General features: G+C 53.7%; 1 protein-coding gene across 1 annotated transcript; it reads left to right on the top strand.

The window, feature by feature from the left end:
* Positions 1-99: 99 nt before the first annotated feature.
* Positions 100-27,462, top strand: Fbxo31 (F-box protein 31). The gene is made up of 9 exons (XM_051168708.1): positions 100-412; positions 11,969-12,040; positions 17,836-17,912; positions 18,257-18,424; positions 19,838-19,912; positions 22,827-22,936; positions 23,371-23,524; positions 24,511-24,860; positions 26,529-27,462. Exons 1-9 carry the CDS (start codon positions 115-117, stop codon positions 26,749-26,751), a joined length of 1,527 nt encoding a protein of 508 aa, XP_051024665.1. The 5' UTR covers positions 100-114; the 3' UTR covers positions 26,752-27,462.
* Positions 27,463-27,568: the final 106 nt, after the last annotated feature.

Genomic DNA, 27,568 nt, shown 5'->3' with positions numbered 1-27,568 from the left:
GTCACGTTTCGGGTGGAGTTTGAGGCTCCCCTAGCGGGTCTACGGCCATCTCGCTGCCTACGCAGAGCGCTGTGCGTGCGCGCTCGCGTGCGCGCGTCCGCGGTGGTGGCGGGCATGGCGGTGTGTGCTCGGCTCTGCGGCGTGGGCCCCGCGCGTGGGTGCCGCCGCCGCCAGCAGCGCCGCGGCCCGGCCGAGACTGCAGCGGCGGACAGTGAGGCGGACACGGACCCCGAGGAGGAGCGTATCGAGGCGGGGCCGGCGCGTTGCTCTCTGCTGGAGCTCCCGCCGGAGCTGCTAGTGGAGATATTTGCATCGTTGCCCGGCACCGACCTGCCCAGCCTGGCGCAGGTCTGCAGCAGGTTTCGCCGCATCCTGCACACGGACACCATCTGGAGACGGCGCTGCCGCGAGGGTGAGCGGGGACATCCCATATCACGGGCACTTGGCCGAAGCAGGGGCATGGTGCAGAGTTCCAAACCAGGCCTGGCTGCGGAGTGAGACTCTTTAGAAAACCAGATAGCCAACAGGCCTGGGCTGCAGCGTGAGACCCTGTCTTAGAAAACCAGATCGTCAAAAGGCCTGGGTTGCAGAGTGAGACCGTGTTTTTGAAAATCCCACGCCCCCCTCCCCCGAAAAAACTACCCACCGCAAACCTACAGCCCACCCACTCATTACAATGAGGACGCAAAAGCGGTCAGAGTCCTATTTGGGAGGCCTTCTTTCTGTGTACATACACTCGGTCTGAGTGGCTTGATGGTGTGCGTCCTCTTGCCTTGCTGGTGAAGGGAGCTTCAGGGATTCCGCTACCTGCATGTCACACAGGCTTCAGCGTTTTTGTTTTTGTTTTCTGTCCACAGCACTCTGAAGACCGCTTTGTGCGTTTTGTAGAAATTTAGGGCACTTACATCTTTCTCCTGGGACCTCTTGAGGCTCTCTTCGTGGGCCTGCACTTCCCAAAGTGGGATTGTGGGATGACAGGCTGTGTGAGAGAAGCGGTTTCCCCAGGCCCTCCCCACCGCAGGGTCCTTTTACCTTTGCCGTATGATTTCATGGTTGACACCAGAGTTCTGGCCTTGGCTCCACTTATCCCCTATGGGATGTTGGGCAGATTACCCCGGCCGAGTGGGAGCATTTGGTGGTGGGTGCCCCTCCTGAGGGGGACTTGGAGGCTTTTGTAAGGAGAAGCAGGAAAGCCCTTCACCACTGCGATTTGGCCTGTCTGTTGGCCTGTGGGTAGGGTCTTGGTTGTCTTTTGTCTTTATTTTCTTTTGTAGTAACCATTTCTCAGTAGTAACCATTAGTCACATAGGACAGGTGAAAATGTTTTCTCTGTGTGCTGCCCTTTTTTAAAGTTTATTTATTTTATTTTTTAAAAAATATTTATTTATTTTTATTATGTATACAGTGCTCTGGCTGCACATACACCTGCAGGCCAGAAGAGGGCATCAGATCACATTGTAGATGGTTGTGAGCCACCATGTGGTTGCTGGGAATTGAACTCAGGACCTCTGGAGGAGCAGTCAATGCCTTTAACCTCTGAGCCATCTCTCCAGCCCTATTTATTTTATTTTTTGAGACAGAGTTTCTCTGTGTAGCCTTGGCTGTCCTGGACTCCTGTTGTAGACCAGCTTGGTCTCAAACTCACAGACCACCCGACCCCCCCCCCCCTTTTTAAAAAACAAATTACTTCATTTATATTATTATTATTATTATTACTACTACTACTACTTGTGAGGCATGTGTCTGAGTGGGCATGCATGTTTGTGGCGGTTAGAGGACAGCTTCCTAATGGTGCGACCCTTTAATAAGTTCCTCGTGTTGTGGCGACCACCCCCCCAGCCATACAATTATTTCATTGCTACTTTGTAACTATAATTTTGCTACTGTTATGAATGATAATGTAAATAGCTGTATCTCCCAATGGTCTTAAATGACCCCTGTGAAAGGGTCTTGACCCCCCACATTGAGAACCTCTGCTCTGTGGGTTCCGGGCGCTGGAACTCTGGTTGCCTGTGCAGCAAGTGCTCTTACCTGCTGAGCTGACCGGTTTTTCGCCTGATGTTTAGTGTGTACACCTGTGACACTCAGCACCCTCCAGAGTACCCTCCATCAGCCAGCTGAGCCTGTGTGGATGTTTGGAGGAACTGTAGTAGGGGGTGCAGGTAGGCCCTGGCCAAGAACAGGGTGGGTCACAGGCTTTTTGTGAAATTCGAAATTTCAAAGGCGTGCTCCAGCCATGCTAACTGACTGGAGCTTGGGACACACTCTGAGAGTCAGAAAATCCCATTGTCAGTGTGGAAAGCAGTGGGGGACAGCTCTGGGGAGTCTGTACTAGTCCCTCCCACTGTCACAGCGCTCGCTTGGCAGTCTTATGGGACTCCAGAAATTAAAGCCTCGAGAACTAAAAGCCTCTAGAGTGTTGGTGTTACAGGTGTGAGCTACCACACCTGGCATTAAAGAAAAAGATTTATTTTTATTACTTTTATTTGTGTGTGTGCACGAGCGTGCGCATGTTTCTGTAGGTACCTGCTGGTTTCAGAAGAAGACATTATGATCACGAGCCCCTGGAGTTGGGGTTACAAATGCTTGTGAGTCACCCTATGTGGATGCTGGGAACCAAATTCTGTCCCCTACGAGAGCGGTGTGTGCTTTTAAATGCCAAGCATCTGATTAGCCCGGCACCCAGCATTTTTTTCTCCCTTCGGTTTGTGGGTTTTATTATTCAGGTAGTCTGGAAGGATTTCTGTCCCATGTTTCTTTTGTTCTCACCTGCTTGTTTTTGAACTCCTGTGTTAGTTACGGCTTGAGTTCAGAGTCTGTGCTCAGGTGTTCTCTGGCACTTGTAGGTGCTGAGCTTGGCTGGTGGACAGCTGATGAGGTTCTGGGCAGCCTTTTGAGAAACAAGGTCTCCCAGTGTAGACAAGGATGGCTTTGAACCCTTCATTCTCTTGTTTCTACCACCCTCACACCAGACACCGGGGCACTGTGGTGTCGGGGCACCTGGCTATTCAGGCAGTGTAATCTATGCCAGTCAGGGACGGGTTGACAGGCAGGCTCAGGATTTGTGGATCTCACTGGGAAGTCTCTTGTGCCTAACTTCCTGGAGAATTGCTGTGTGTGAGACAGGCTTGCCTTTACTTATCTGAGCTCTGAGCATCTTCTTTCCTGAATTCCAGAATCCAGTTGATTTAGGTGAAAAGCAGGACCCAGCCCTGTCCCATGAGCAGGCCTTGAGCTTTCTTGGCAGGGCTTGCTGTTGGCTCTGCTTGTGGTATGGCCCAGGGGAGGGGGTTGGACTGGTTTATGTGTTTATGATTTTATTGCCAGGATTTGTTGTTTCTGAGACTTGCGCATGACTGACCATCAAGGTGTGGACAAAAAAACATTTGCTTTAATAAGTTTCTAAGCGAGGCATCGTGGCCAGGCTTGTGGTACAACAGCCCTCAGGAAGCTGAGGTAGAGGGATCAAAAATTTAAGGCCTGCTTGGGCTATAGAATGAGTTGAGGGCCGGGTGTGGTGGCGCACACATGTAATCCCAGCACTCGGGAGGCAGAGGCAGTGGAATCACTGTGAGTTCGAGGCCAGCCTGGTCTACACAGTGAGTCCAGGACAGCCAAGGCTACATAGAGAGACCCTGTCTCGAAAAACCGAAAAAGAAAAACGTTAAAAAATAAAAATAAAAAAAGAGTTCAGGGATGGGGTGGGGGTGGGGTGGGGGGGGTGGGATGGGGTGGGGGGGTGTGCAACTCAGAGAAGGAACCTGGGTTCCATTCTTGTTACTGATGAAAATTAAAACAAAGGGGAGGGGGAAAAAATGGCTAGCCAGGCACAAGCCTTTAATCCCAGCCCATGGGAGGCGGAGGCAGGTAGATATCTGAGTTCTAGGCCAGCCTGGTCTACAAAGTGAGTTTCAGGACAGCCAGGGCTACACAGAGAAACCCTGTCTCAGGAAACAACAAACAGACAAACACCAAACCACTGCTTTCTTGTCAGATGTAGTAGTCTGGGCCTGGAGACGCTAGGAACCTGGGATGGTGTCATCGGCGGCATTTAGACTATCAGAACTTTCTGTGTCCAGTTAGTGACATCAGCAGTTGCTGCCTTGGTCCCTCTGCTGTGGTGGCACACATGTCAGGATGCAGGGCGACTTGGGACAGCTGAGCACTGTTGGAATCCCTCCCTGGAGTCTTTCTCTGGGCAAGCCAGTGACTGCCTTCTGTTAAGCGAACTTGGTCCTGCTTCTGCCTTGTGCCAGAATGACGTCCCAGAGGAGAGGGACAGAGCCCAGCACCCAGCCACCAGGACATAAACATTCTCTTTGATGCGTCACCTCCCTTGGCCAAGGGCCACCTGCAGTTATGTCATGTGGGAAGGGCTGTCTATACGGAGCACTGAGGGCAGGAGCCTTGGTACCTGCCCTTGCCTGGCAGGCCTCTGGTTAATGCTTCACCCGGATCGGCTGCTGCCAGTTTTGATGCCCCGTGGCTGGATGTGTTTCCTTAAAGTCAGCCTAGGGCTATCGTTTTTTGACATCTCAGGTCCTAATTCTAGATCAAACTGTTTATACAGGGGCTGGCAGTGTGGCTCTGTGAGTAAAGCGCATGCCGACAAGCCAGGTGTCCTGGGTTCAGTCCCTGAGTCCTGCCTGGTGGGGGGATTCCCCTCATTTCCATAGAGGCTCTGCATACATAAAGTGTGACAAAGGCTGGAGAGATGGCTCAGGGGTTAAGAGCACTGTCTGCTCTTCCAGAGTTCCTGAGTTCAATTCCCAGCAACCACATGGTGGCTCACAACCATCTATAATGTGATTTGATGCCCTCTTCTGGCCTGCAGGTGTACATGCAGATAGAGCACTCATATACATAAAATAAATAAATCTTTAAAAAAAAATATCGTGTGACAAGGTAGAATAAATATAATAACTTTCTTAAGGTGGGGTTCAAGTCAAGGAGACAGTCACAGTTGGCTTTCCGCTTGGCGCCCTGCAAGGACTGTGGGGCAGACACACTTGATTCTCGCTGTTAGGACACCTGTAATTCCTGTACAGTGTTGAGTGGGAGTCCACTGTGGGCTTGCTCCTCATGCCCTCACTGACCGGATGGTGGTGAAGAGAGGAGGCCAGTGCACTCTCCCAGCTTGGCTGTCACTGTGAGTGGCGTAGCCGTAGGGCCACTGAGCTTAGAGGTGCTGTCTTGGGGGATACCTGAAGTCCCTTTAGGAATATTTAATGTCCAGTGGCCACATTGAGCCCACCCGTCCTGTAGAGGGGACCCAGCAGAGAAAGCCAACTCTCCAGAAAACAGGAACTGGGCCTGTCCACGTCCTGGAGGGGCAGAAGGGCCCAAATTGAGGCACCTCCTCCAGTCTCACGCCTCCCTCCCTACTGCTGCAGAAGCTGCCTTAACACCTGGCTTGTGCGTTTATGCTTTCCCCCCCCCCCTTTTTTTGGTTTTTTAAGACAGGGTTTTCCCTGTGTAGCCTTGGCTGTCCTGGACTCACTTTGTAGACCAGGATGGCCTCGAACTCACATCGATTCTCCTGCCTCTGCCTCCGGAGTGCTAGGATTAAAGGCATGCGTGCCACCACGCCTGGCATGCGTTTATGCTTTTGTTTTAGGTTGGTTTCCTCGCTCCTTGTGTGGCATAAGCCTGGCACTGGTGTGTGGGAATGTCCCATGTCCTAACCCTAGGAAGGGTCCAGGACAGCCTACTCCTAAATTCAGACCATAGGTGAGTGGGTGCTCTGCCACAATGTCCCTGTCCCGTTCCCCTGCCTGTGCAGGTGTCTTGGGGATGACCAGTCATCATGAGAGTAGAATGGGCATCCTCTGGAGACTGGAAGGTTGCTTGCCTTCTACCGGCTGCTTGAGAGGTCGTGTTGACCCTGTGTGCATTTCAGCTGGTCTGTTTGTTAGCCCCTTAATGTTCGGCAGTGCGGGGCGTGATATTCTGCAGGGTCTGTAGTCAGGGTTTGCTTCATTTCAGGGTGAGTGGCCGGGGTGGGAAGGTGGCTCTGTGTTCAGAGCCCTGGCTGCTCTTTCAGAGGATCTGGGTTCAGTTCCCTGCCCCAGCGTGGTCTGCACAGCCAACTGTAAGTCTAGTTGCAGGGGTCCCAGTGTGTTCTCGTTCCCTCTCTCCTCTCTCTCACTCTCTCTCTTTATTTTTTGATTTTTCAAGACAGGGTTTCGAGACAGATGCTGGGATTAAAAGGCGTGCGCCACCATGCCCGGCTTGGTCAGTGTTCTGTTTTGGCCTCCACAAGCACTGTGTGCTTATGATGCAGACAAAGCATGCGTAAGCATGAACTAAAAAAAAAGTAATTGTTTTAAAAAAGAAAGGAGGGCTGGACAGCCGTCTTAGCAGTTAAGAGCGCTGGTGGCTCTCGCACCCACATGATGGCTCACCACCACCACCATGCTTTTCTGGCCTTTTCAGACAGTGACACTCAGGATGCACGGACACATACACAGAAAATACACATTAAAATAAATAAATTTTAAGAAAAAAGACAGGTGTCTCCTGCAGCCACAGCCTGTGGCTGGGCAGACAGACGTCTGTATCTGAAGCTGAAACGGTGGGTGGAGGGGTGATCTGTGTGTCCACCCCGTCGCCGGTAAGCTCATCTGTCACCACCTAGCTTATGGCCTGGTCCTGTGACTGACTAGGAATCTCTCCGAGGCCCTTGTGGGAATCCAGAATCCCTTGCTGGCCCTGTGCCTAGAGCCACTATGTTTCTTCCTGAGCTCTGCCCCTGTGTTGGCCTTCCCCAGGGACACATCAGGGGTTCCCAAAAGAGACAACTGGGATTCTCGAGCCGGGCGTGGTGGCACACGCCTTTAATCCCAGCACTCGGGAGGCAGAGGCAGGCGGATCGCTGTGAGTTCGAGGCCAGCCTGGTCTACAAAGTGAGTCCAGGATGGCCAAGGCTACACAGAGAAACCCTGTCTCAAAAAACCAAAAAAAAAAAAAAAAAAAAAAAAAAAAAGAGAGACAACTGGGGACAGTGACACTGAGTCCCCAGTGACTGGAAGTTGGGGCCATCTGCAGGAAGCAGCTGCGTCTCTGAGCTGGCCTGGCTGGGCAGAAGGCCACAACTTTGCAGTAGATCCCTGAGGGAGGTGGGGCTGCAGGGCAGGTGGAGCCCAGTGATTTGGCTGTAGCCCTGGCTGGCCTGGAACTCACTCTGTAGAGCAGGCTGGCCTCAGCCTCGCAGAGATCCCCTTGTCCCTCCCTCCCGAGGGCTGGGATCCAAGGTGTGCTTCACCACACCTGACTTCAGAGTATTTTTTGGATGTTTTCCTGTCAGAATATTCGGAATAGTTTCTCCCTTAACACCCCTAGACCCCTTTGGTTTACCCCTTCTTTCTTGTAGTTCATCTCAGATTTACCTACAACTCACTATATAGCCCTATGCTGCTGGCCTTGGGTCCATAGGTGATCCTCCTGCCTCAGCCTCAACCATCCCAGCATTATAGTCGGTGCTAGCATCTCTCTTTCTTTCCTTCCTCCCCCCACCTTTTTTCTTTTTCTCACTGTATTTCTGGCTGTCCTGGAACTTGCTGTGTAGACAAAGCTGGCCTCAAACTCATAAAGATCTGTTCTCCTACCTCTGTCCCCAAGTGCTGGGATTAAAAGTGTTCACCATCACACCTGGCCTGCTTTCCTTTTTATTTTCATTTATTTTTGAGAGAGAGTTTGTTTGTGTAGCCCTGGCTGTCCTCGAACTCTGTTCTGTAGACCAGGCTGGCCTCGAACTTTGAGTGCTGGAATTAAAGGCATACACCACCACTGCCTAGCTTTTTTTTTTTTTAATTAATCTTTTTTTTATTAATTTATTCTTGTTACATCTCAATGGTTATCCCATCCCTTGTATTCTCCCATTCTTCCCTCCCTCCCATTTTCCCCTTACTCCCCTCCCCTATGACTGTGCCTGAGTTTAATTAAGCTTTTATGTAGTATTTGAAGTGAAGTAACAGGTCCTGTTATTTATTTATTTATTTATTTATTTATTTATTTTATTGGGGGTAAAATATACATAACATCTTGGGCATGGGGGTGCTGGCCTGTGATAAGAGCGCTCAGGAGACTGAGGTGGGAGGATTACATACAGGTTTGAGGTCAGTGTATGCTGTACAGGAAGGCCGTGCCTCCAAAGGCCCAGCAAACATTCATCATTAAACCCAGTTTCCCTCAGATGTATGGACTCACTTCAGGGGAGGCGGGAGGCTCACACTGGAAGCCCATTTGTAGGCTTGCCTTCTCCTAAACTGTCTCTCCAAACCGACACACCACTAGGCTTCAGTGCTGCCCTCCGCAGCCCTTTCCGTGTTCTGCTAGTGTCTGTGAAGTGTCTAGGGGGCTCAGGAGCGGACTCTGGTGGCCTTTGTGAGTGGATGGTTTACAGCGCAAGTTCTTAAGGAGCATCCATGTTGTAGCGTGGAGCAGCGCAGTTTCTCATTGCATGTCTGTGCCAACCCTACCACAGACTTGTCGGGCTGCTGTGCAGGGTGTATGCGTGAGGAGTGTGACATCTCCGTACATCCCATGTTCAGTTCCTCGTACCTGGGCTTGGCAGCACCCGCTGGCCCGCAGTGAGTGTGAGTGGGTTTTCGCTGGGGCTTGCGGCAGTGTAGGCTTGTGGCTTGCCTGCTCTCCGCTCACATGCACACCCTCCCGGGGTTCTGTCTCTGTGCTGCCTTTTGTGGGGCAGGCACTTCTCAGAGAGAGCCACTTGTACCTCTTCACTGGAGTGGCGAGGGAAACTGTCGGCCTGCAGTCGCTCAAGGGGTACCGCGTACCGGGCCACAGATGGCCTGGGGTTCCAGCACTGGCACCGTGCAAAGAAACAAAGCAGGGTGGCATGCTAACTTTAGTCCTCTTGGCTGAGCTGGGTGTAGGGTGATGGTGTGAACACTCCTTAGCTTTCCTGGAAGGGAAGCTACCACCTAGCTGCTAGCCAGGGCCCAGGCCCTTACCAAGCCCACGGCAGCTTCTTCGCGTGACTTACGGGAAGGATGCACACCAGTGTTACAAGCCACTGCGGCTCATGGGCTAGCTGTGCTCAGTTCTGATGTGGTTTCTGTCGGGTTAGGTAGTAGAAAATCAAATCGAGTCATTGGCCTTCAGTGATATGAATAAAGGGACACTGCGTGAGTGATTGGGGACAGTGTAGAAGTGTGTCAGTCAGATGGGTGCAGGGTGACGAAAGCAATATCACCTGACTGGTCGTCTCTGGAGCAGAGCCAGGGTCCCCGAAGGTGGCCTGATGGTGATTGGGGGGCCACAGCATCGGGGTGGACTAGCTGTCTCAGTTGTCTGCCCGCCAGTGGGTAGGCCTCACATGCATGTCCTTGTGATAATCAGATGGGCATTTAAATGTCCCCAGCCTATGGTGTCCCCGTATAGGGTGGCTTGGGCATTGGAGCTCTCCGGCTCTGGAGAAAGCAATTCACACAGATAAGTTCTACTGAGGACCTGAGTGGTGGCAGCTTTTTTGGGGCTCAGGTTAGACAGCACGAAGACCCGGTGCCTGCCCCTTCCATTGCACCTGCTGTGCGGTGGGAGCCAGTGCAGTTGTGCTTTATAGTCGGTTCCGGCTCTTCCTGGCAGAGTTGGCAAGGTCGCCTCGAGGCATCATGTTCAAGGTGCTGGGCCTGGGCCACGTGGCTGCCCTTGTCTCAACCCCTTCCTCCTAGGATGACTGGATAGGAACTGCTCAGCTCCAGCAATCAATTGCAAGGGTGGACTGTGCAGGATCAGCACATCTGAGGTTGGAAGTGGGCTGTGGGGGTATGGTGGCCTTCTGGAAGGTGAGCTAGAGGTACACGGCCGAGATGCCACATCCTGGCCCAGCTGGCCCACAGTCTCTCCACTTCTGGTCTCTCCTGCATGTTTGCTGATTAGCACCCTCCCTCTTGTTAGAATTGCTGCGAGTAGGCGGGGCCTTCTAGACACAGGCCCAATCCTTGGGATGTTCTGGAGAGCTGAGTGAGCTCATCAGTAAGATGTGCCAAGGCGTACATCCTTGGAGCCAGGCCGTGACCCCTATGTGACTTAGTCTCTGAGTTTATTCATTAATAGTGTGCGCGCACACACACCACATACACTTACACACACACACACACACACACACACACACACACACACACACACACACACACTGGGCTGGAGGGGACAGCCACATACAATGCTGTAGGACTGTACTCTTCTGGGGCCTAGGGTGGATTGAGGGACCCTGTAGGAAGCTGGAGGCCCTGGTTCCTGAGGTGCCCAGAGAGCCTCCCGGATGCCTGCATCTGACAGCCCGTGAGTACCTGCAGGATCCCTCCCACCCAGGGCATGGAGCTAGTGGCATCTGTTCCTGAGGGGGGAAAGACCAGCTTCTGGGGACCATCAGAATGGAAGTGCTGAGGCATAGCATTAGAGACCCCTCATTGGCTGCAGTATGTCCCATTCTAGGCAGCTGGTGTCCCACCCTGTGGCCAGGCTGGAGACTCGATCAGGGAGGTCACTGTGAACAACTGATGAGGTGTGCTACAAAACCCAGCCTGACACTACACATGGTGTGACCCTGGAGGTGTGAGCTGTAGCTGCCTTTGGGTTCAAGGGTCCTCTTAACCTTTTCTCATGCCATGTGCTCACTGCTAAGGGGCCCTGACCTGCCTTTAGTCCCTGGGTCCCACTGTAGGCTCATGGTCTTTTGTTCAGGCCGCATCTCGTCTGTGCCTACTGCCTCAGTGCAGATGGACAGGACATGGGCCTTTCCTGGGTATGGTGTGCTGGCAGGATTAAATGCAGTGCGTCCTGGCTAGTCCTTGGGGGTGGGGGGTGGCATTGTGGGGAGAGGCCGCTCAGTGGTGCCATAAACTGTGCTTAATGTCCCCCTCCGCTGAGACCTGAGGCAGGGGGCTGGCACTTGGTTGAGGTGAGCTGGGGGTGGGGTGGCGCTGTGGTGAGATGAAGGCTTGGGTTGGTGACTGTGGGAGAGTGGAGGGGGTGGGAGGGTGCTAAGGACCTTTCTTTCCATCGATGCTGTGTTAGAAATGGGGCTGGAGACATGGTTCAGCTGTTAAGAGCACTGACTACTCTACTCTTCCAGAGGTCCTGAGTTCAATTCCCAGCAGCCACATGGTGGCTCACAACCATCTATAATGTGATCTGGTGCATAATGTTTACATAATAAGTAAATCTTTTATTAAAAAAAAGAAAAGGAGTGTCCCCACACCATCTGCAGCTGTGTGAGTGAAGTGGGGGCCACACTCGGTGCTGGTCCTACTTGGTTTTTATTCCCATGGCAAAGAAAGGGTCTCCTGCCTCACTCTCAGTGGTCAGGGCTTGAGCTCACCTTCTTACACCATTGGCTAGCTTAAAGGGACAGTTCTTATTTAGCAAAGCGTGACCTTTGAGAGTGGGGTGCAGCCCTGGCACCCGCTCTAATGCTAGAGAAGTGCTGACTGGGGAGGGCTTTCTGCCAGATGCCTCTTTATAGATTTCTCTGAAGATGGGACATCCTCTGTCGCACTTAACCTGTTGACAGGAAGGACCCACTGTGCATTCCATTTGTGTTTCTCAGTGGGACTAGGGCAGCTTGACCAAAGGGACATCACGTGCCCCGTTGCTCTCCAGCATCTGCTGTGAGGCCAGGCCCATACTGTGTGTTAAGTAGGCCTCTGACCACCCAGGACCCTGACACCAGTGTAGACTTCGTATAGGTGTGAACGGCCACCATGTGCCCTCACTGTACAGTTAGGTAGCAGAGCAGGTGGCGCAGGTGGGAGTGCGTGGGGTGGGGGCGGGGTGCGACTCAGCTCCGAAGGGCTTCACTCCCGAGCAAGCTGAGGTCACACAGCGAAGGGCAGATTGCTACTGCCAAAGACGTGTGTGCCCGCCCTCGCCCGCCTGCCACAGTCACATCTCTGCTGCTTTGTGGGGGCCTCCATTTTTACATCTGGCCTGTGTCTTGTTGCAGAGTATGGCGTGTGTGAGAACCTGCGGAAGCTGGAGATCACAGGCGTGTCTTGCCGGGATGTCTACGCAAAGCGTGAGTCAGCCCCCTTGTCTTCTGCACGTTGCCTTTATACCAGGGCGCGGTAGACGGTGGCAGCCATGACTGCTGGTCAGGTTGCTGCTTTCATTGTTCTAGACACGTTACTTCTAAGTTCATAATGGCTAAAGGCATACAGGGCTCGTGTTTCTATTTATTTAATCTATATTTTACTTTGGTGGGATGGGGTGGGGGTGGGGATGCCAGTGCTAGGCAGATGCTCTCTTTGTCTATTTTCCACATCTCAGACCATATGTTCTGTTTCTAACATACATGATTGTGTGTATTTGTGGGACACAGTGACCTCAGGACAGTACACAGAATATACTGATGAGGTCAGGGTGCATGGCATACCCGTTGCCCCAGACTTTACTCCCGTTTTGTGAACAGTTGTCTGCTGCGAGGCAGCTTACCTGTTCTGCTTCCTGCCCAGCTGCAGCTTGCACCTGTTACCAGAGACCAGCGCTGAGCAGTGTGGGCTGGGTAGGAACACTCTGGTGCTCTAGAGTTCAGTTGGTTATGCAGCCTGCTGAAGTGTAGACAGCCTGCAGGAACTGTGGAGCCATGTTTTTCCATTAGCTCCCTGTTTCCGGAATGGCTGCCTCTGCCCTGTGCTGCACATCCTTGTGCAGCCCTTTTCTGTAAGCATGTTAACCCCCGGCCCTGTTGATCATTTCACCAGCATCTTCACTTTCCAAAGCCTCTGCCTCTGAACGCTCAGCGTTCTTGTCCCTGGTTCGCTAGTCTTCGGGGGCCTGTGGTGCTCATGTGTACCACACTGCAGTCAGGTGGCTGCCATCATGTCTTGGGTGGTACCGTCCCTCTCTGACTGCTCTGAGTATGGCTGCCTGACCCTCATTACAAGCTAGGAGTTAGGAAAGCCAGCAGTCTCATTCGCACAGGGACACAGCTGTGGACACTGGCCATGTGTTGCTGTCCTGTGACAGCCCACGGAGCACACATGGATGGGGCTCCACAGCTGCTCTCCTCTGTCCTGTGGGAGAACCTGCCTGGGAGACAGTGTCATATGGGGGAGGTGGGCAGACGAGGACACCAGAGCTCTGCTGTTGGCTCTGTGAGTGTATTTCAGCCTGCTTCTTAGCACCCGGGGGTTTGGTCTGCACTGGCCAGAGCAAACTCTGGTGAGCCTCGCCATGTGGGAGCTGAGATTTTGAAAGTCTATACACACTTCTAAACCCTGGGGCTAATGGCTGAAGAGAGTCAGCCTGCGTCTGTGCACAGGTGGCCGAGCTGGTCAGTCTGGCTTCATCAGTGACAGATGCGACATTGCCTCAAAACACACAACGTGAGGATAGGGAGAGTGTGAGGCTGGCCACAGGACAGTGTCTTTGTAGGGACCTGCCAGCCACACCTATTCTCCCACTTCTAGGTCCCAGTGAGCTGTGACAAGGCATGAGGGAGCCCCAGGGGCCACCTGAGTTGATGGCTGCGGTGGGTTTTAGTAAACAGGGGATCCTGTAGTGTGCTCTGCGGCCAGTGTGGCACAGCCTGACCCCCAGAACTAGGAGTGCCAGGAGAAAGAGGGTGCCGGGTCACACATGGGAGGGTCCCTCAGCCTTTCCTGCTGTGTCTGTTCAGGTATAAACCCTCGCGTGAAATCAGGACGCTTCATGAAAATTCTCCCCGATTACGAGCACATGGAGTACAGAGATGTGTACACCTGCCGTACGTACCCCACAGCTGCACTGCGGCCGCTGGCGTTGCTGCATGGATGCTCACAGGCTCACTTCACGGCCCTGGGGAGATGCCGCTTCCTGGCCTCTTCTCCTTGCTGTGGTTTGTGGTTCACTGTGGTGGGCCACATTGAGTGGCAGCCTAGGCTCTGAATGTGTGGACTGGGTTTCCACAGTCGCTTCCAGGGTCTTGGGCAGCACATCTTGGTCATGGTAGTTTAGCCAGGCACACTTCACTAATATTTTTTAAGACAGTGGCAGAAAAATTGAGGTAGCGCAGAGGGCAGAAGGCTGTGTAGAGGCCTTTAAGGCTCCTCCATTCTAAAATAACATGTAACTGGGCTCAGTGCCACATGCCTGTGAGCCTGTGAGCCTCATGAGGGTGAGGCAGGAGGATTGCTGTAAGTTGTGGGACAGCTTGAGCTATAGAGTAGGACAACTTTAAAAAAAACAAAACAAAACAAAGTAAGACAAAAACAAAAAACAAAACCAGAAACCCCCAAAAAGCCAAAAACCCAGATGAAATGTAAACCAAATCAATGTCCACGTTTGCCAGTTATTCTTGTGAGCTTACAGAATCATGTGACAACCACCCCCCCCCCCCCAGGTCAGATACAGCATGGGTAAACGTGCTTGCCCCGTAAGCCTGGTTACCTTAGGAACTTGAAAAAGTGGGAGAATGACACTACTGTGTTGTCTCACTCCCAGGTTCTGACTGATGTGTGCATGCGCGGACATGCACACACACCTACACCCACCCACCCACTCACACCCTCCTACACCCACACCCACACATCCCCCCCACCAGAGATAAAATTATAATGAAGTATTTAAAAAGTCACCTGCTTTCCTGGCCTGACTGAGTGCTGGAAGTTTTCTTTGACACATTGAAGATGGGAGAGTGACTTTCAGTTGTCACGAAAGAGATGAGAGCTGGGAGTGGTGGCCCTGCCTGCCACTTCTGGCTCTTGGTGGAGCCAGGAGGATGAGGTTCAAGGCCAGCATTGGCTGTATAGTAAGTGTAAGGCGAGTCCTGTTTCCAGCACCTCCCCCCAAAACCAAGCTGGTTATGAATGGCCACTTCCTGTCTAACAAAAGCAGTAGAATGGACAGTCAAGCTTGTAACTTATTTTCCAGCATGCTTTCAAGGTCTGGACACTGGGTTCTGCCTCCCCATGGGGACAGTCCCAGCTTCATAGATGTTGCCTTTGCCTAGCATGCTCCTGGGTGTTGTGTGGGCACTTTGACTAGCCGCTAACAAAACCTTTGCTTACACTGGCTGGCACAGAGGTGGACTAACTGCCAAGGTCATGGCCAGGGGGTGCGGGAAGACTTGGGTGGGGCGGGGCACGGGACCTGGGCAAGCCTGAGCTTGGGAGCACTGTCTGTTTGCAGTGTGGAGACACTTCCCACACTCTGTTGGACAGTGTTTCTAGAACACTGTGTCCTGGGCCCGGCAGCCCTCCCTGCTGAGGAGAGAGCAGCAGGTCCTGCCAGCCCCACAGGGAAGGCACAGTTCACGGGAGGCCGTGAGAACCCCTGACCCCATGCAGGGCCACATGAGCTGCTTCTGGATCAGATTGGAAGCCCGCCCTCCCAGGAGGTCTGTCAGTAGGTAGAGCCTTCCTTCTCCCTCATTCCTGTCAGGTGCTGTTGAGGGCCTGGGTTTTCAGCCTTCTGTTTGGTGATCTAGCTTGTCACGGCAGCCTAGCGGCAGGGTGGGGATTGCTGTCCTGCCAAGGTTTAGTACATTTGCGTCACACAGCACTTGGTAGGGGCTTGGAAAGCACATTATGAGGAGTGTCCCTGGCAGTGAGTCCTGGTAGCCCGTATAGTGCCCGTGAAGAAAAAGAAGAATATGAGGCCCACCCTGACCTGGTGCCCTCATCTCTCTGGCCTCCAGGCACTTAGCTGGGCCCTCAGTGCGTTTTCTCACCAGCCTGCTGTGACGCCTTGCTCATGAAGGCTTTGGGACCTGGCCCTACCTGACTTTTCGTCACCCACGGCGGGGGGAGAGGGGGCCGCTGCTGCCTGAGGTAGGATCTGTGTGCAAAGTCCTCGCCATGAGAAGTGTCCTGAGTGTAGGACTGTCCCAGGCAGAATCAAGCTGCTGCAGATCTGTGGAATGCCAGTGATTGGCCTCTGTAGGGTATTATAGGACATTCAGGGACACTTCTGTCCTTGGATGACACTATTGTCTGTTCTTCCTTGTGTGAGTTAAGGGTGACTGCAAAGTGCTCTGAACTTACATGTCCCTTGGAGTGACTGTGGGTGCAGGGTCGAGGACGTGGCCTTGGTGACAGGATGTGCTGGACCCTGTGGATCCTGGGCTGCACAGTGCAATGTGTTGGGAAGTCCTCTACAGAGCTCCAGACCCTCCCCTTCCCTAGGAGCCACTAACACTGACTCCCCCAGAGTGACATCAGTCTAAAAGCAGACGCCCGGCGTGGTATCATATTTTCACTCTAACTGTGCACCATGGTGCTGCTGACTTTGACTCGGTGACTAGGACGAGAGAGGCTTGTTAGTTGCATTTGTCCTTTTGGACTAGAGGGAAGTGTGGGGCCGCTCTCAGGCTCACCCACTGTCCGCAGGCAGAGTGAAGACATGAGCACACACATACACTCAGTTTGTTTCCATCTTGCGTTGGGCCCACGTTTTGGAGCTGGGGCTGCCCTCCCTGAATTTTGCTGAGCTGACTTAGCGCCGGGTGAACCTGGGCTGTCACTTTGGGCAGCGCAGGACTCACCTGGGAGGCAGGCTGCATGTTTTGTCGATTTTGTAAGCACCTGTAGACTGGCTGCTGGGAGAAGTGGCTTGTTTCTACTCCCGGTACCCAGTTCTTGCTTGTGTGTGCTGAAGGGAGGAGGCAAGGCTTCTCCCCAGGGTTTATGCACCTTGAGATGGAGATGGAGTCATCTGTGACGTGTCATCCCGTTCCTGCTGTTATGTTTGTGAGTTGAAGTGTTTTTCTAAAATGATTCTGAAATGGGTGGTTTTTCCAGCTTTTCTATTCTTCAACTGTAAGTGATGACAAAATGCTGCCTTTTTCTTCTTATGCCCTTTGAGCTCTCTCCTCCTTACACTGCAGGATGACGCAGTGGCCACCCTTAGGAGTGTGCCCCTATCACCGTGTATGTACCCCAGGTTCAGATACTGTGTGCTGTGCTTATGAGTTCAGAGGCAGGTGGGAAGGCAACTTTAGGAAGCCATGGTCCCTGTGGGTTGGTTTGTCCGCAGCCTGTGCATCCTTGTAGTTCTTTGGAAAGGGCTGGGGCATCCTGGGCTAGCTAGCCTCACGCTTAGAGGTGATGAGGATGTGGCTGGTGTGGGTGCACTCAGGGTAAGATGTCCACACAGTGTGCCTTGCACCTGGCCCCTCCCTGGCCTCTTCTCTTTGTGAGTTTTCTGCATGTGCCCACAGGCTGCTTGTCAGTAGCTCAGGTGTGAGCATTAGTCATGGCTGCCTCGCTGTTTCCAAAGTCGGAGAGCCTGAACCTGAGCCGGTGACCCACACCTTGTCTTTATTTTATTTTATTTTTTGGTTTTTCGAGACAGGGTTTCTCTGTGTGCCTTTGCTGTCCTAGACTGACTTTGTAGACCAGGCTGGCCTCGAACTCACAGCGATCTGCCTGCCTCTGCCTCCCAAGTGCTGGGATTAAAGGCGTGCGTGACCATGTCCGGCCACACCTTGTCTTTAGAACCTTCTGTGAGGGTCTCGAGCTGCACCTGGGGGTAGTAGCAGTTCTTCAATGGCGTCCAGAGGCTGGGTTGTCTTTCTCCCTGTAACCCAGGCCAAGACCTGCGGTCCCTTTTCCTTTGTGGTCCTGCCTGGTAAGCCCAAGTGTGAGCTGTGTTTAGTAGCCGGCTGTGACTCCATGACCTTCAGAGACCCCCCATGCTCCTGTACTGGACAGTTAGGAACTGTTCACCCCTCCTTTGCTCTGTGAGCAGAAGCAGTGGCCGTTGGTGACAGGCACAGGCTGGACTGTCTGTCATCTCTAGTGGTTCACAGTGGGGGTGTTTCCTGTGCCCCAGGGGCATGCTGCGTGAGTGAGTGGAGCATGCTGGGTAACCACTTCCCTCCTCTCCCTACAGTGCTTCACCGATACAGACATATTCTGGGGCTGTGGCAGCCAGACATTGGGCCGTATGGAGGATTGCTGAACGTGGTGGTGAGTGGGAGCCCCGTGGTGACTCTTGTGCACGGAAGAGGTGCCCACGCCGGAGAGCGGCACTGCCAGTTTTTGGCTCAGTAGAGGAGTGAAAAATTGCCCCTATGGTTCCCTTTCAGGGCCAGCTGTTACTTTCCAAATGAACAAAGATTGTTGTAAGCAGTCCTTCAGCCTCAGGCTGTGCCCTGGACTGTTTAAAGACAACTCAAGCAGCCATAGGGCTCTCAGCTCCTAGACGCTGAGGGAGGCTGCGGGCTCATGTCTGCGGCCACCGGCTCTGATGTGCAGTTGTTGACTGAAGCAGAAAACCCTGCCCGGTGTGCCCACTGTCTTCCTTGCTGCAGGTGGATGGACTGTTCATCATTGGCTGGATGTACCTGCCACCTCATGACCCCCATGTTGGCGACCCCATGCGATTCAAGCCACTGTTTAGAATCCATCTAATGGAAAGGAAGTCGGCCACGGTGGAGTGTATGTATGGCCACAAAGGGCCACACAATGGCCACATTCAGGTAAGAGGAGAGCTGGGTCCCCTGTGACATGACATGCATGTACAATGAAGGACTATCCTTCTCTGCTTGTCGCAGTCCTGGTAGGTGCCAGGCAGGTATTCCATGGCACCGTCAGCTGCAGCCTGCCACAGTTCTACCATGATCCCTTGTCTGCATGCAGTGGCTTGCCCAGCTCAGTGTGGTGAGGGGAGGGTCTGCCCCACGCCATGTGTGGCTACATGGAGATGGAGGGTCCATTGGAACTTTCTTTTGCTTGGAGCTATGCTGTTCTCCCTGCAAGCTGGCTTCTCTCCTTCATGTTGGCTGGATGGCACAGTTAAGAGCTTACACTCTGACACTGGCTCCCACCAGCTCGGCAGGAGAAATGCAGTGTCAGTTGCTCAAAGTGCACATGCTGGGGGATGGGTTTTAAGTGTCTTCCTTTCAATGGTATGTTATAAATGCATTTTGGTCTTTTTTGTTTGTTTGTTTGTTTCTAAAGCTTTAAAAAAAAAATCAAGGATTAATACTTTTGTGGGTATGTGTGTGGGCCACAGTGCACATTTGAAGATCAAAGGAGAACTTGGAGTTAGTTTTCGCCTACCATGTACGTAGGTTTTGGGGTCAAATTCTGATATTCAAGCTTGGTCGATGACAAGTGCCTTAACCTGCCAAGCCATCTCACTAGCCCCTCAAAATTTCTACTTGGGTGGGCATGTGTGCACATATCCATGTGTGTGGGGGTGCCTGTGGGCTTGTGTGTGCATCCATGTGGAGGTGGGACCATCCTCAGGTGGTGTTTGTTCTTACCGGTGAGCTGTCCCTCTTGTGTTTTAGTCAGTGTCTCTTGCTGTGACCCAGGGCTGGCCAGTTATGCCAGGCTGGCTAGAAAGCCCTAGGGATTGAGCTGTCATTACTGCCCCAGTTCTGAGATCACTGCACTGCCACACTACCACTTGAGTCCTCATGTCCCCACCACAAGTGTGTCGCCGAATTACATACCCCAGCCATCCCTTTTTTTTTTTTTTTTAAATTATTTTTATTTTATGTCCATTGGTGTTTAGCCTGCATGTCTGTCTGTGTGAGGATGTGGGATCTTGAAGTTACAGAGAGTTGTGAGCTGCCAGGTGGGTGCTGGGGATTGAACCCGGGTCCTCTGGATGAGCAGTCGGTACTCTTAACCGCTGAGCCACTTCTGCAGCACCCCAGCCCCCGTTCTTGTCCTATTATTCTGAGACAGTGCGCTGAGTTGCCCAGCCTGGCCTGGAGTTCATCCTCTTGCTCAGGCAGAGCCTGGGATTTCCTGCCTCAGTCTCCCATTCCTGCACTTGCAGACGTGACACATTTGGGTCTCGGTGGGTTTGGTGGGGAGGGTGGTGGACGCTGGCACTCACTGTCCCTCCTGTCCCTCTTCCTTCTGTGGTCACGCTGAAGATTGTCAAGAGGGATGAGTTCTCTACCAAGTGCAACCAGACGGACCACCACAGGATGTCCGGTGGCCGGCAGGAGGTGAGTCCTGGAACCTGGGAGGGAGGTGTGGCTGGCCGTGGATTCTCGTGGGCACTGACCCGTCATGTGAGGCATGTGAGGTCCCATCGCGTGGAAGCACCGTCTCATGACCACCATCTTTGTTGCACACTATCTCCCCAGCCCTGTCTGGGCAGAGTGTGCCTGCAGTCCACCTCACGGACACTCCCATGACACGAGCACAGAACTGCTGATGTCCTCCGAACCCTGCGCGCTCCTGAACCTTCTGGTGGGAGCCCGCCCACTTGAACTTCTGGAAGCTGCTTCTAGATGTGCAATTCAGGGGCCCCTCGGGCTGACCTGAGATGCCTGGTCCACCTGGGACCTGGTGGCCTGGGTTTCTAGACCATGGCTGCACAGTAGATGCTTATGTGCTGGGCTTTCTGCCATGTACACAAGTGAGTTAATGTAGCTTTTGAGGTTTGGCTTGCATCTAAGCCACAACACCACTAAGAAGTGGTTGGAGGGCCAGAGAGATGGCTCAGAGATTAAGAGCGCTGGCTGTTCTTCCAGAGGTCCTGAGTTCAATTCCCAGCAACCACATGGTGGCTCACAACCACCTATAATGAAATCTGATGCCCTCTTCTGTCCTGCAGGCACACATGCAGGTAGAGTACTGTATAAATAATAAATCTTTAAAAAATAAGTTGGAATTGTTGAGTGTGGGTGTCTGTTGGAGCTGTTTATGAGGGGTACATCCATAGCTACCTGCTCAATTTCTAGGGTTCCTGGTGGCCAGAGCACCCCAGGAGAGTTCTAGTGAACAGTGCTTGCACTTGGCTGAGTCCCTGTCCTAACCCTGCTGGTGAACTTTGGTTTCCTACAGTCTGGACTTGCTGTCCTTGTGAGGTTGTTGGAATTCTCATTTTTTTTCTAGCATGGCCTTCAGCTGCTATGACCTTAGAGATCATGGGCTCTGTTTCTAGAGATACGTGATGGGATTCTAGGGTTCTTCCCAGCTCCTTGGCTTTGAAGGGAGGGTTTTTCCTGATTTCAAATGCAGTATGCTCCTGGCTGAAGTGAGGAGCAGAGCTTACTGTGAGTGGGTGTCTCTTGTTAGGAGTGAGACCAGAGGTGGAGTGCTGTGTTTGTACATTCTGGGTTTCCTGGGCCCTGGGCCCTGGTGACAAATGCAGGTCTCTAGCCACATGCCAGACAGGCATGTCCGTTCTAGGTGTCCACAGACACCTGAACTTCTTGCAGCAGCCAAACCAGCTTCTTTTCCCCCCTTACGCAGCCCACCCCATCTCCTGCAGACACTAGCCTTGGAGATGTGAAGGCGCTGAGAAGAGCAGAGGCGGGAGGAGGAGGAAGTACAGCCATGCCGTCAGCCTTGGCCATCTCCCAGGGCTGCTGGGAGCATACAATGGTGACTGCTGAGTGCCTGGCACAGCGTGTCCCTGGATGGACATGATGGACAGTCACTCCTGAGCCGTGTTGTAGGCCCTGGTGCTGTCCTTGTGTAGCTGGGCTTGCCCTGGCAGGATGGCTGGTGATCGCTCTGCATCGGACCTTCACTCTGAGCAGTGGGCTAGGGGCTTCCTAACACCCGCTCCCAGGTCAGCCTCTGGGTGGCTGAAGACTTTCTTTAGTCAGAATTTGGACATCTTTGTTGAAAATGAGCCAGATCTCATCTGTCTTATGCCTCCGGGGACCCACCTGCTGGTCCTCGGGTCACAGACAGCTCATGCGTGACTGACCGGATGATAGTGAGAGCTTGTGGCATCTTCCCATTTTGTCCACGGGGCTGGACTCTTTCCACTTGCGTGAGGTTCCATCATGGGCTGTCCGGTTTCTCAGGGTGGTGTGTGGGGTGTGGTACGTGAGGTCAGTTTGCAGAAGATCTTTGTCTGTCTGTCTGTCTTTCTTTTCTTTTCTTTCTTTCTTTCTTTCTTTCTTTCTTTCTTTCTTTCTATATTTATTTATTTATTTATTTATTTATTTATTTATTTATTTTTGAGACAGGGTTTCTCTGTGTAGCCTTGGCTGCCCTGGACTCCCTTTGTAGACCAGGCTGGCCTCGAACTCACAGCGATCCATCTGCCTCTGCCTCCCGAGTGCTGGGATTTTTGTCTTTATAGAGTGCACTGCCCAGGTGGTTGTCCCAGGTCTGACTCCCTTCGGTCCTTCCCTCTTGCCCGCTTCCTTCCGTGGCTTGTGCAGTAGTGGACCAGTACACAATGTTCTCTCTCAAGTCCCACTTTGTGTGGGATGCTGGAAAGAGATAGAAGATTTTGTGTTCCTGGTCTGTGCTGGTATTGACTATACCGTGGCTCTGGCATTTTGTGGGCCCTGCAGTGGCTCCTGGGTTCCTGAGCAGGGACTGACTGACTTGTCCTGAGTGAGCAGGACTTGCAGGACACGGCAGCAGAATGCCTCACACACACTGTGTTCCTGAAGGCCTCTTCTCTATAAATGTACTTTGTATGGACTCAACAGGCTGTGAAAGTGCTGAGGGAAAGGAGAGCTGTCAAGCTGGGTCCTACTGTGTGCCTCATCGTCAGCGCAGGCAGTGGCCCAGCTGCCTGGGATGCCAGGGGTTAGGACAGGGACCCTGCTGCACCTGCACTCTTCCAGGTGCCCAAGCTCTCCAGGGCTGTGCAGGTGGAGCTGGGTCAGTGTTGGATCCACTGTCCCCCACAGGGGCTCTGGCCCCAGCCTCGCCGCCGGAGGGAACCCTTGTGACCTCTTGTCAGGTCTGTGTGCCTTGGGGAAGGAGGGCTCGGCTTTTCCCCATGCGGGCCGTCCTCAGACCCAGTTCCCAGGCACTTACCAGCTCCTGGTCATGTCTGCCCAGCATGCAGCCACTTTGGCTTGGGAGTATTCGTCCTCCCAGCCTCACACAGCAGCCTCTCTCCTTCCGCTCCGTTGACCCCCACGCCTTTGTTCTCTGAAGGAATTTCGGACGTGGCTGAGGGAGGAGTGGGGCCGCACGCTGGAAGACATCTTTCACGAGCATATGCAGGAGCTGATTCTAATGAAGTTCATCTACACCAGTCAGTACGAGTGAGTCCAGGCCTCTGTGCTGCCGTGGGGGGTGCTGCCTCTGGCGGGACTGTGAAAGCAGTCCAGGTCACTGTAGGTGAGAGGACAGCCCCTCCCTCTGGGGGAGTGTGGCCTGCCTCTATGGGGACTGTGCTGTCCCCTTTCTGTGGGTACTATGAACACAGGTGTCTACCCCTTTTTTTTGGATTCTGGGAACTCGGTGTGTGGATACTGTGGACTTAGTCCCTCCTTTCTGAAAGTGTAGATATGGTGGGTGCAGGCCCCCTTTATCTGTGGGGGCTGTGTTGTACTCATGGCTTGCCGTCCTAGGCCCTGAGATGCTGCCTGTTGGTGCCAGGAGGGCTGTGCCCACAGCCTCGGGCAAGTGGCTGCCTAGGCATGGAGGATGCCTGTCCAGCCGAGCTGAGCCCCTTCTTCTGCCCACCCCCCTGCAGCAACTGCCTGACCTACCGCAGGATCTACCTCCCCCCCAGCCACCCCGATGACCTCATCAAGCCAGGCCTCTTTAAGGGCACCTACGGCAGCCACGGCCTGGAAATTGTGATGCTCAGCTTCCACGGTTCACGTGCCCGGGGCACCAAGATCACGGTGAGCCATACCATTCCCTCACAGCCGCATGGCGGTCAGGCATGAGACCACCATGGGGCCCAGGATTTGGTGAATGGGGACCCAGCAGTGCTGGGCATGCTGAGGTTTAGGCACTCTCTGACACTGATGACCCAGGCTTCCTAGATTCTGATGAGCCGGAACTGGGGAAAGGGACTCCAAGATGCCTAGCTAACACCCTTGTGCAGACTCATTGGGACCCTCTGCCTCAGGGGGCTCCCCACAGCTCCTGTTGTCTGGTTATTGTTTTGGGCTGGGCTAAGCTCTAAGCCTCAGATAAAGGTCCTCTTTCTGAGCTCTTTCTGTCCTTTTTCTGAGCTGCACGTGTGGCTGTTCCTTGCCAAGTCCTCTTTGCTCCCACAGTCCCCTGTCACTTGAGTTCTGGGAGGAGGGTCTTAGGCCTGCAAATGTGTCCTGAGCATTAAATTAATTAAAGCCTCCGTCATCACCTCTGGGGTTTCGCACTCTGCTCTGGGAGCAACTCCACAAGGTACAGAGTCAAGGGCCCAGCTGTATGGTGGGACCTCCCCCAGCCCCTCCCTTGAGGTTTTAGCATCCCTCCAGCACAGGGTGGCAGGATGGCGGTGATCAGGCTCAGGAACTGTGCTCCAGGCAGGGCCAGCCTGAGCTGAGCTTCTGGCTTGTTCTCAGCCAGACCCTGGGAGAGCCCACATACTGCACAAGGGGCGGGGGTGGGGCCCACTCAAGGCACAGGAACACCTGTGTGTGCCTTCAGTCCAGCTGGGCACCTCGTGTCACTCTCTAGCCAGTCGTGGGAGCTGCTGATGCATGCTCTGCAGGGACAGGAGGTTTCTGTGGGTCTCCCAGCCCTGCTTACTGTCACCGGTCCTCTCTGTAGGGTGACCCCAGGAGGTTTCTGTGGGTCTGCTTACTGTCACCTGTCCTCTCTGCAGGGTGACCCCAGGAGGTTTCTGTGGGTCTGCTTACTGTCACTGTCCTCTCTGCAGGGTGACCCCAACATCCCTGCAGGGCAGCAGACTGTAGAGATTGACCTGCAGCGCCGCATCCAGCTGCCGGATGTGGAGAACCTCCGTAACTTCAATGAGCTCTCCAGGATTGTGCTGGAGGTCCGAGAGCAGGTTCGGCAGGAGCAGCAGGAGGCGGGCGAGGGCCCTGCCCCACCCCGGGAGCCTTCAGCCAGGGGTCCTGAAGGGCCACCTGCTAAGGACAGCGAAGAGGCTGGCAGTGGAGCTGAGGCAGCCGGGCAGTCGGCCTCATCTGGGCAGGGGCAGCCGTTTGTGTTGCCTGTGGGTGTCAGCTCTAGGAATGAGGACTATCCCCGCACCTGCCGGCTATGGTGAGGACCGAGGGCCCAGCTCTCAGCCAACACAGCTGTGGGTGCTCTCGGGAGGGTGGAGGGATCCCTGCCTCACAGCTTAGAAGTCTGTTTTTAGAGGCTGTGTGTGTGTGTGTGTGTGTGTGTGTGTGTGTGTGTGTGTGTGTGAGAGAGAGAGAGAGAGAGAGAGAGAGAGAGAGAGAGAGAGAGAGAGGTGTACAGCTTAGAAGTCTGTTTTGAGAGAAAGAGAGTGTGTGTGTGTGTGTGTCTGTCTGTCTGTTGGGGGTGGGGGGGGGGGGGGTGGGGTATATGCACCATGGTGTGTGTGGCTTGAACTCAGGTAGCCAGGCATCATAGTATCCTTTCCCACTGAGTTGGCTCAAGGTCTGTTTTTGACTCATGGTTTCAGCCATTTGTGGCTGGGTGGGAGGGTGGGGGTGAGGCATGGAGAGGGTTGGGATGTGTTCTTGCTGCAAGCGTGTGGCAGAAGCAACCCACAGGTGGACCAGGGAGCTGACTATAAGTCAGAAACAGGGGTCAGGCCGGCTTCAGTAATCCTTCCTACAGCTGGGCCCTGTCAGCTTCTTCCAGACAGAGCAGCATTGGCGGCATTCGAACCCTGAGCCTGAAGGTGGGGTGGGGCAGGACGCACAGCACCGCAGATCAAACACAGCACCCTTCCTAGAAGGACCAACTGGGGGCTTTCCAAGAGCCTCCAGGACTTGGGGCCACTTCAGGTGCACAGATGGCAAAGCTTCGCCAGTGGCTCAAGAAGGCTTAGTTGGTTAGCCATGTAAAAGACACACAAGGGCCATGCCCCACAGATTTGGCAAGTAGTGGAGCAGGGGAGAGTTCGGATTCTACAGCGTGCCTGGGGGTCCTGTGGTTGGTGGCATCACATGCATCTCACACTGCTTGGTCAGCCTGGTGTGTATGGTTCTGTGATTCCTTTGTCTCCTCCCACTAGTAGCTGTGTTTGATACTTGTGGGATCAATAAGCCCCTTAGTGGTTTTTGTCACATGTGCTGGCACTGCTGAGGGAGAGGGGGCGTATGTCTTCCTGGTCCACCCCTGCAGGTGGTGGGCCACTGACCCGAAACCCAACCTGCTGGGCACCAGCTCACACCCATTTGACTTTTGCCTCTTTAGCCCTGGCCACCCTCACCATTCTGCACAGATGAGTAAGGGCCAGGCCCCTGCACTGAGGCAGGAAGTCTCTGTGGCCATTGAGTTACCTGCCTTCCCTCATTTAAGGAGCCTCGGATCCATAGTGCTGTTTTCTCTGCTCTCCTGAGCAGCCTCAGGCAGGATACATGCCTAGGTGCAGGTAGGGGCATGGAAAATCCCTGGGGGTCCTGCCTGGCACTCCTGCCTCAGTTGCCACAGTATCTTCTGGGCCACAAATAGGCAATCTTGGTTTCTTGCACACAGACTACCTAAGTGGCGTAGAGCCATGGCCTGTCTCTAGGGCTCTGATGTGCTTATTCCTAGCAGAGTTTAGTCAGGACCTCTCTGCCTAGCCCTAGCTCTGTGAGGCGAGGCCCTCCTTGGGTGCTGCTTACCTGCTTATTGCTGGGATGCGGCTGGGGGCTATGGAAATGGCTGGCCGAATGTGCCCTGTGGGCGCTCCATGTGGTGTGGCCTCACGCCGGCCGGGCCCATTCTGATGGCTCACTCTTGTCTCTCTAGTTTCTACGGCACAGGCCTCATCGCCGGCCATGGCTTCACCAGCCCTGAGCGCACTCCTGGCGTCTTTGTCCTGTTTGATGAGGACCGCTTTGGGTTTCTCTGGCTGGAACTCAAGTCCTTCAGCCTGTACAGCCGAGTCCAGGCCACCTTCCAGAACGCCGACGCCCCGTCGCCTCAGGCCTTCGACGACATGCTTAGGAACATCCAGTCCCTCACCTCCTGACCTCCGAGTGGGCGGAGAGGCTGCGCTGGGGCCTGGGTGGGGGACGCATGCACTTTAAAAATGAACGCACACCTCCTCACTAGGGTCCCGGTCACCCCTGTATAGCGTGTAACATACTCTTGTACATTTGATTGGTCGGTAGCTATGAAGGTGAACTTTAAGCATGGTGGGAAAATAAACACGAGCCAGGATGAGTCTGACTAGCTAGTGGCTGTGGTGCAGAGAGTCAAATGGATTCCTACAGATCCTCTGGAGAAAGTGAGTCTGTCTCTAGGGAGGGTTATGACACAGCCACCATGGGTCACGGGAGGTGTACTGCTGTGCCTGCTGCCTTCAAATGACCTAAACGGTCACCGCTGGGAAGTAGCCTCAGTGGAGTATCAGACACAGGAACCCCGCTGGACTTCTGTTTCCTCACTGGCTTGCTTAGATTTTTGGACAAGGGCATTGCGCCAGGACCTGTTTTCCTGCCCTGGCTGATTGGCGCCATCAAGGATTGTCATGGCTGGCAGTCTCCATCCTGGCTCTGAGGTGGCCTTGGTGACACACTTGCTACATTGTTAGAACCAAGCTGTCTGGCCAGCTTGCTTGTCCCCAGTAGCCACGTGCTGTTCCTTGGTCCTCCATACCTATGGGGAGCCGGCCCTGCCTGTTTTTGTCAGGCCTGCCCTGACTGGATACAGCATCCCTATTGCTTTGCTCATGGTTGCGAAGATGGCTGTCACGTGTTGGTGTCAGCAGTGGGTGTGAAGCCCTTTTGTAGGTGAAAGGGAGATGGCAGTTCTTTTGACAGTCATACTTCGGTGTGGCAGTGCTT

The sequence above is a fragment of the Acomys russatus genome, chromosome 26 (genome assembly GCF_903995435.1).
Source record: "Acomys russatus chromosome 26, mAcoRus1.1, whole genome shotgun sequence".
NCBI classification, from domain to species: domain Eukaryota; kingdom Metazoa; phylum Chordata; class Mammalia; order Rodentia; family Muridae; genus Acomys; species Acomys russatus.
Note: the sequence above shows the minus strand (reverse complement) of the source record. Positions and strands in the feature narration are given on the sequence as shown.

Bases quoted from the DNA above. Each gene is read 5' to 3' on its own strand.
- Fbxo31 (XM_051168708.1), top strand. From the start codon at position 115: ATGGCGGTGTGTGCTCGGCTCTGCGGCGTGGGCCCCGCGCGTGGGTGC. The intron at 22,937-23,370 runs GTGAGTCCAGGC...ACCCCCCTGCAG, and splicing joins ATCTACACCAGTCAGTACGA to CAACTGCCTGACCTACCGCA. The intron at 23,525-24,510 runs GTGAGCCATACC...TCCTCTCTGCAG, and splicing joins CCCGGGGCACCAAGATCACG to GGTGACCCCAACATCCCTGC.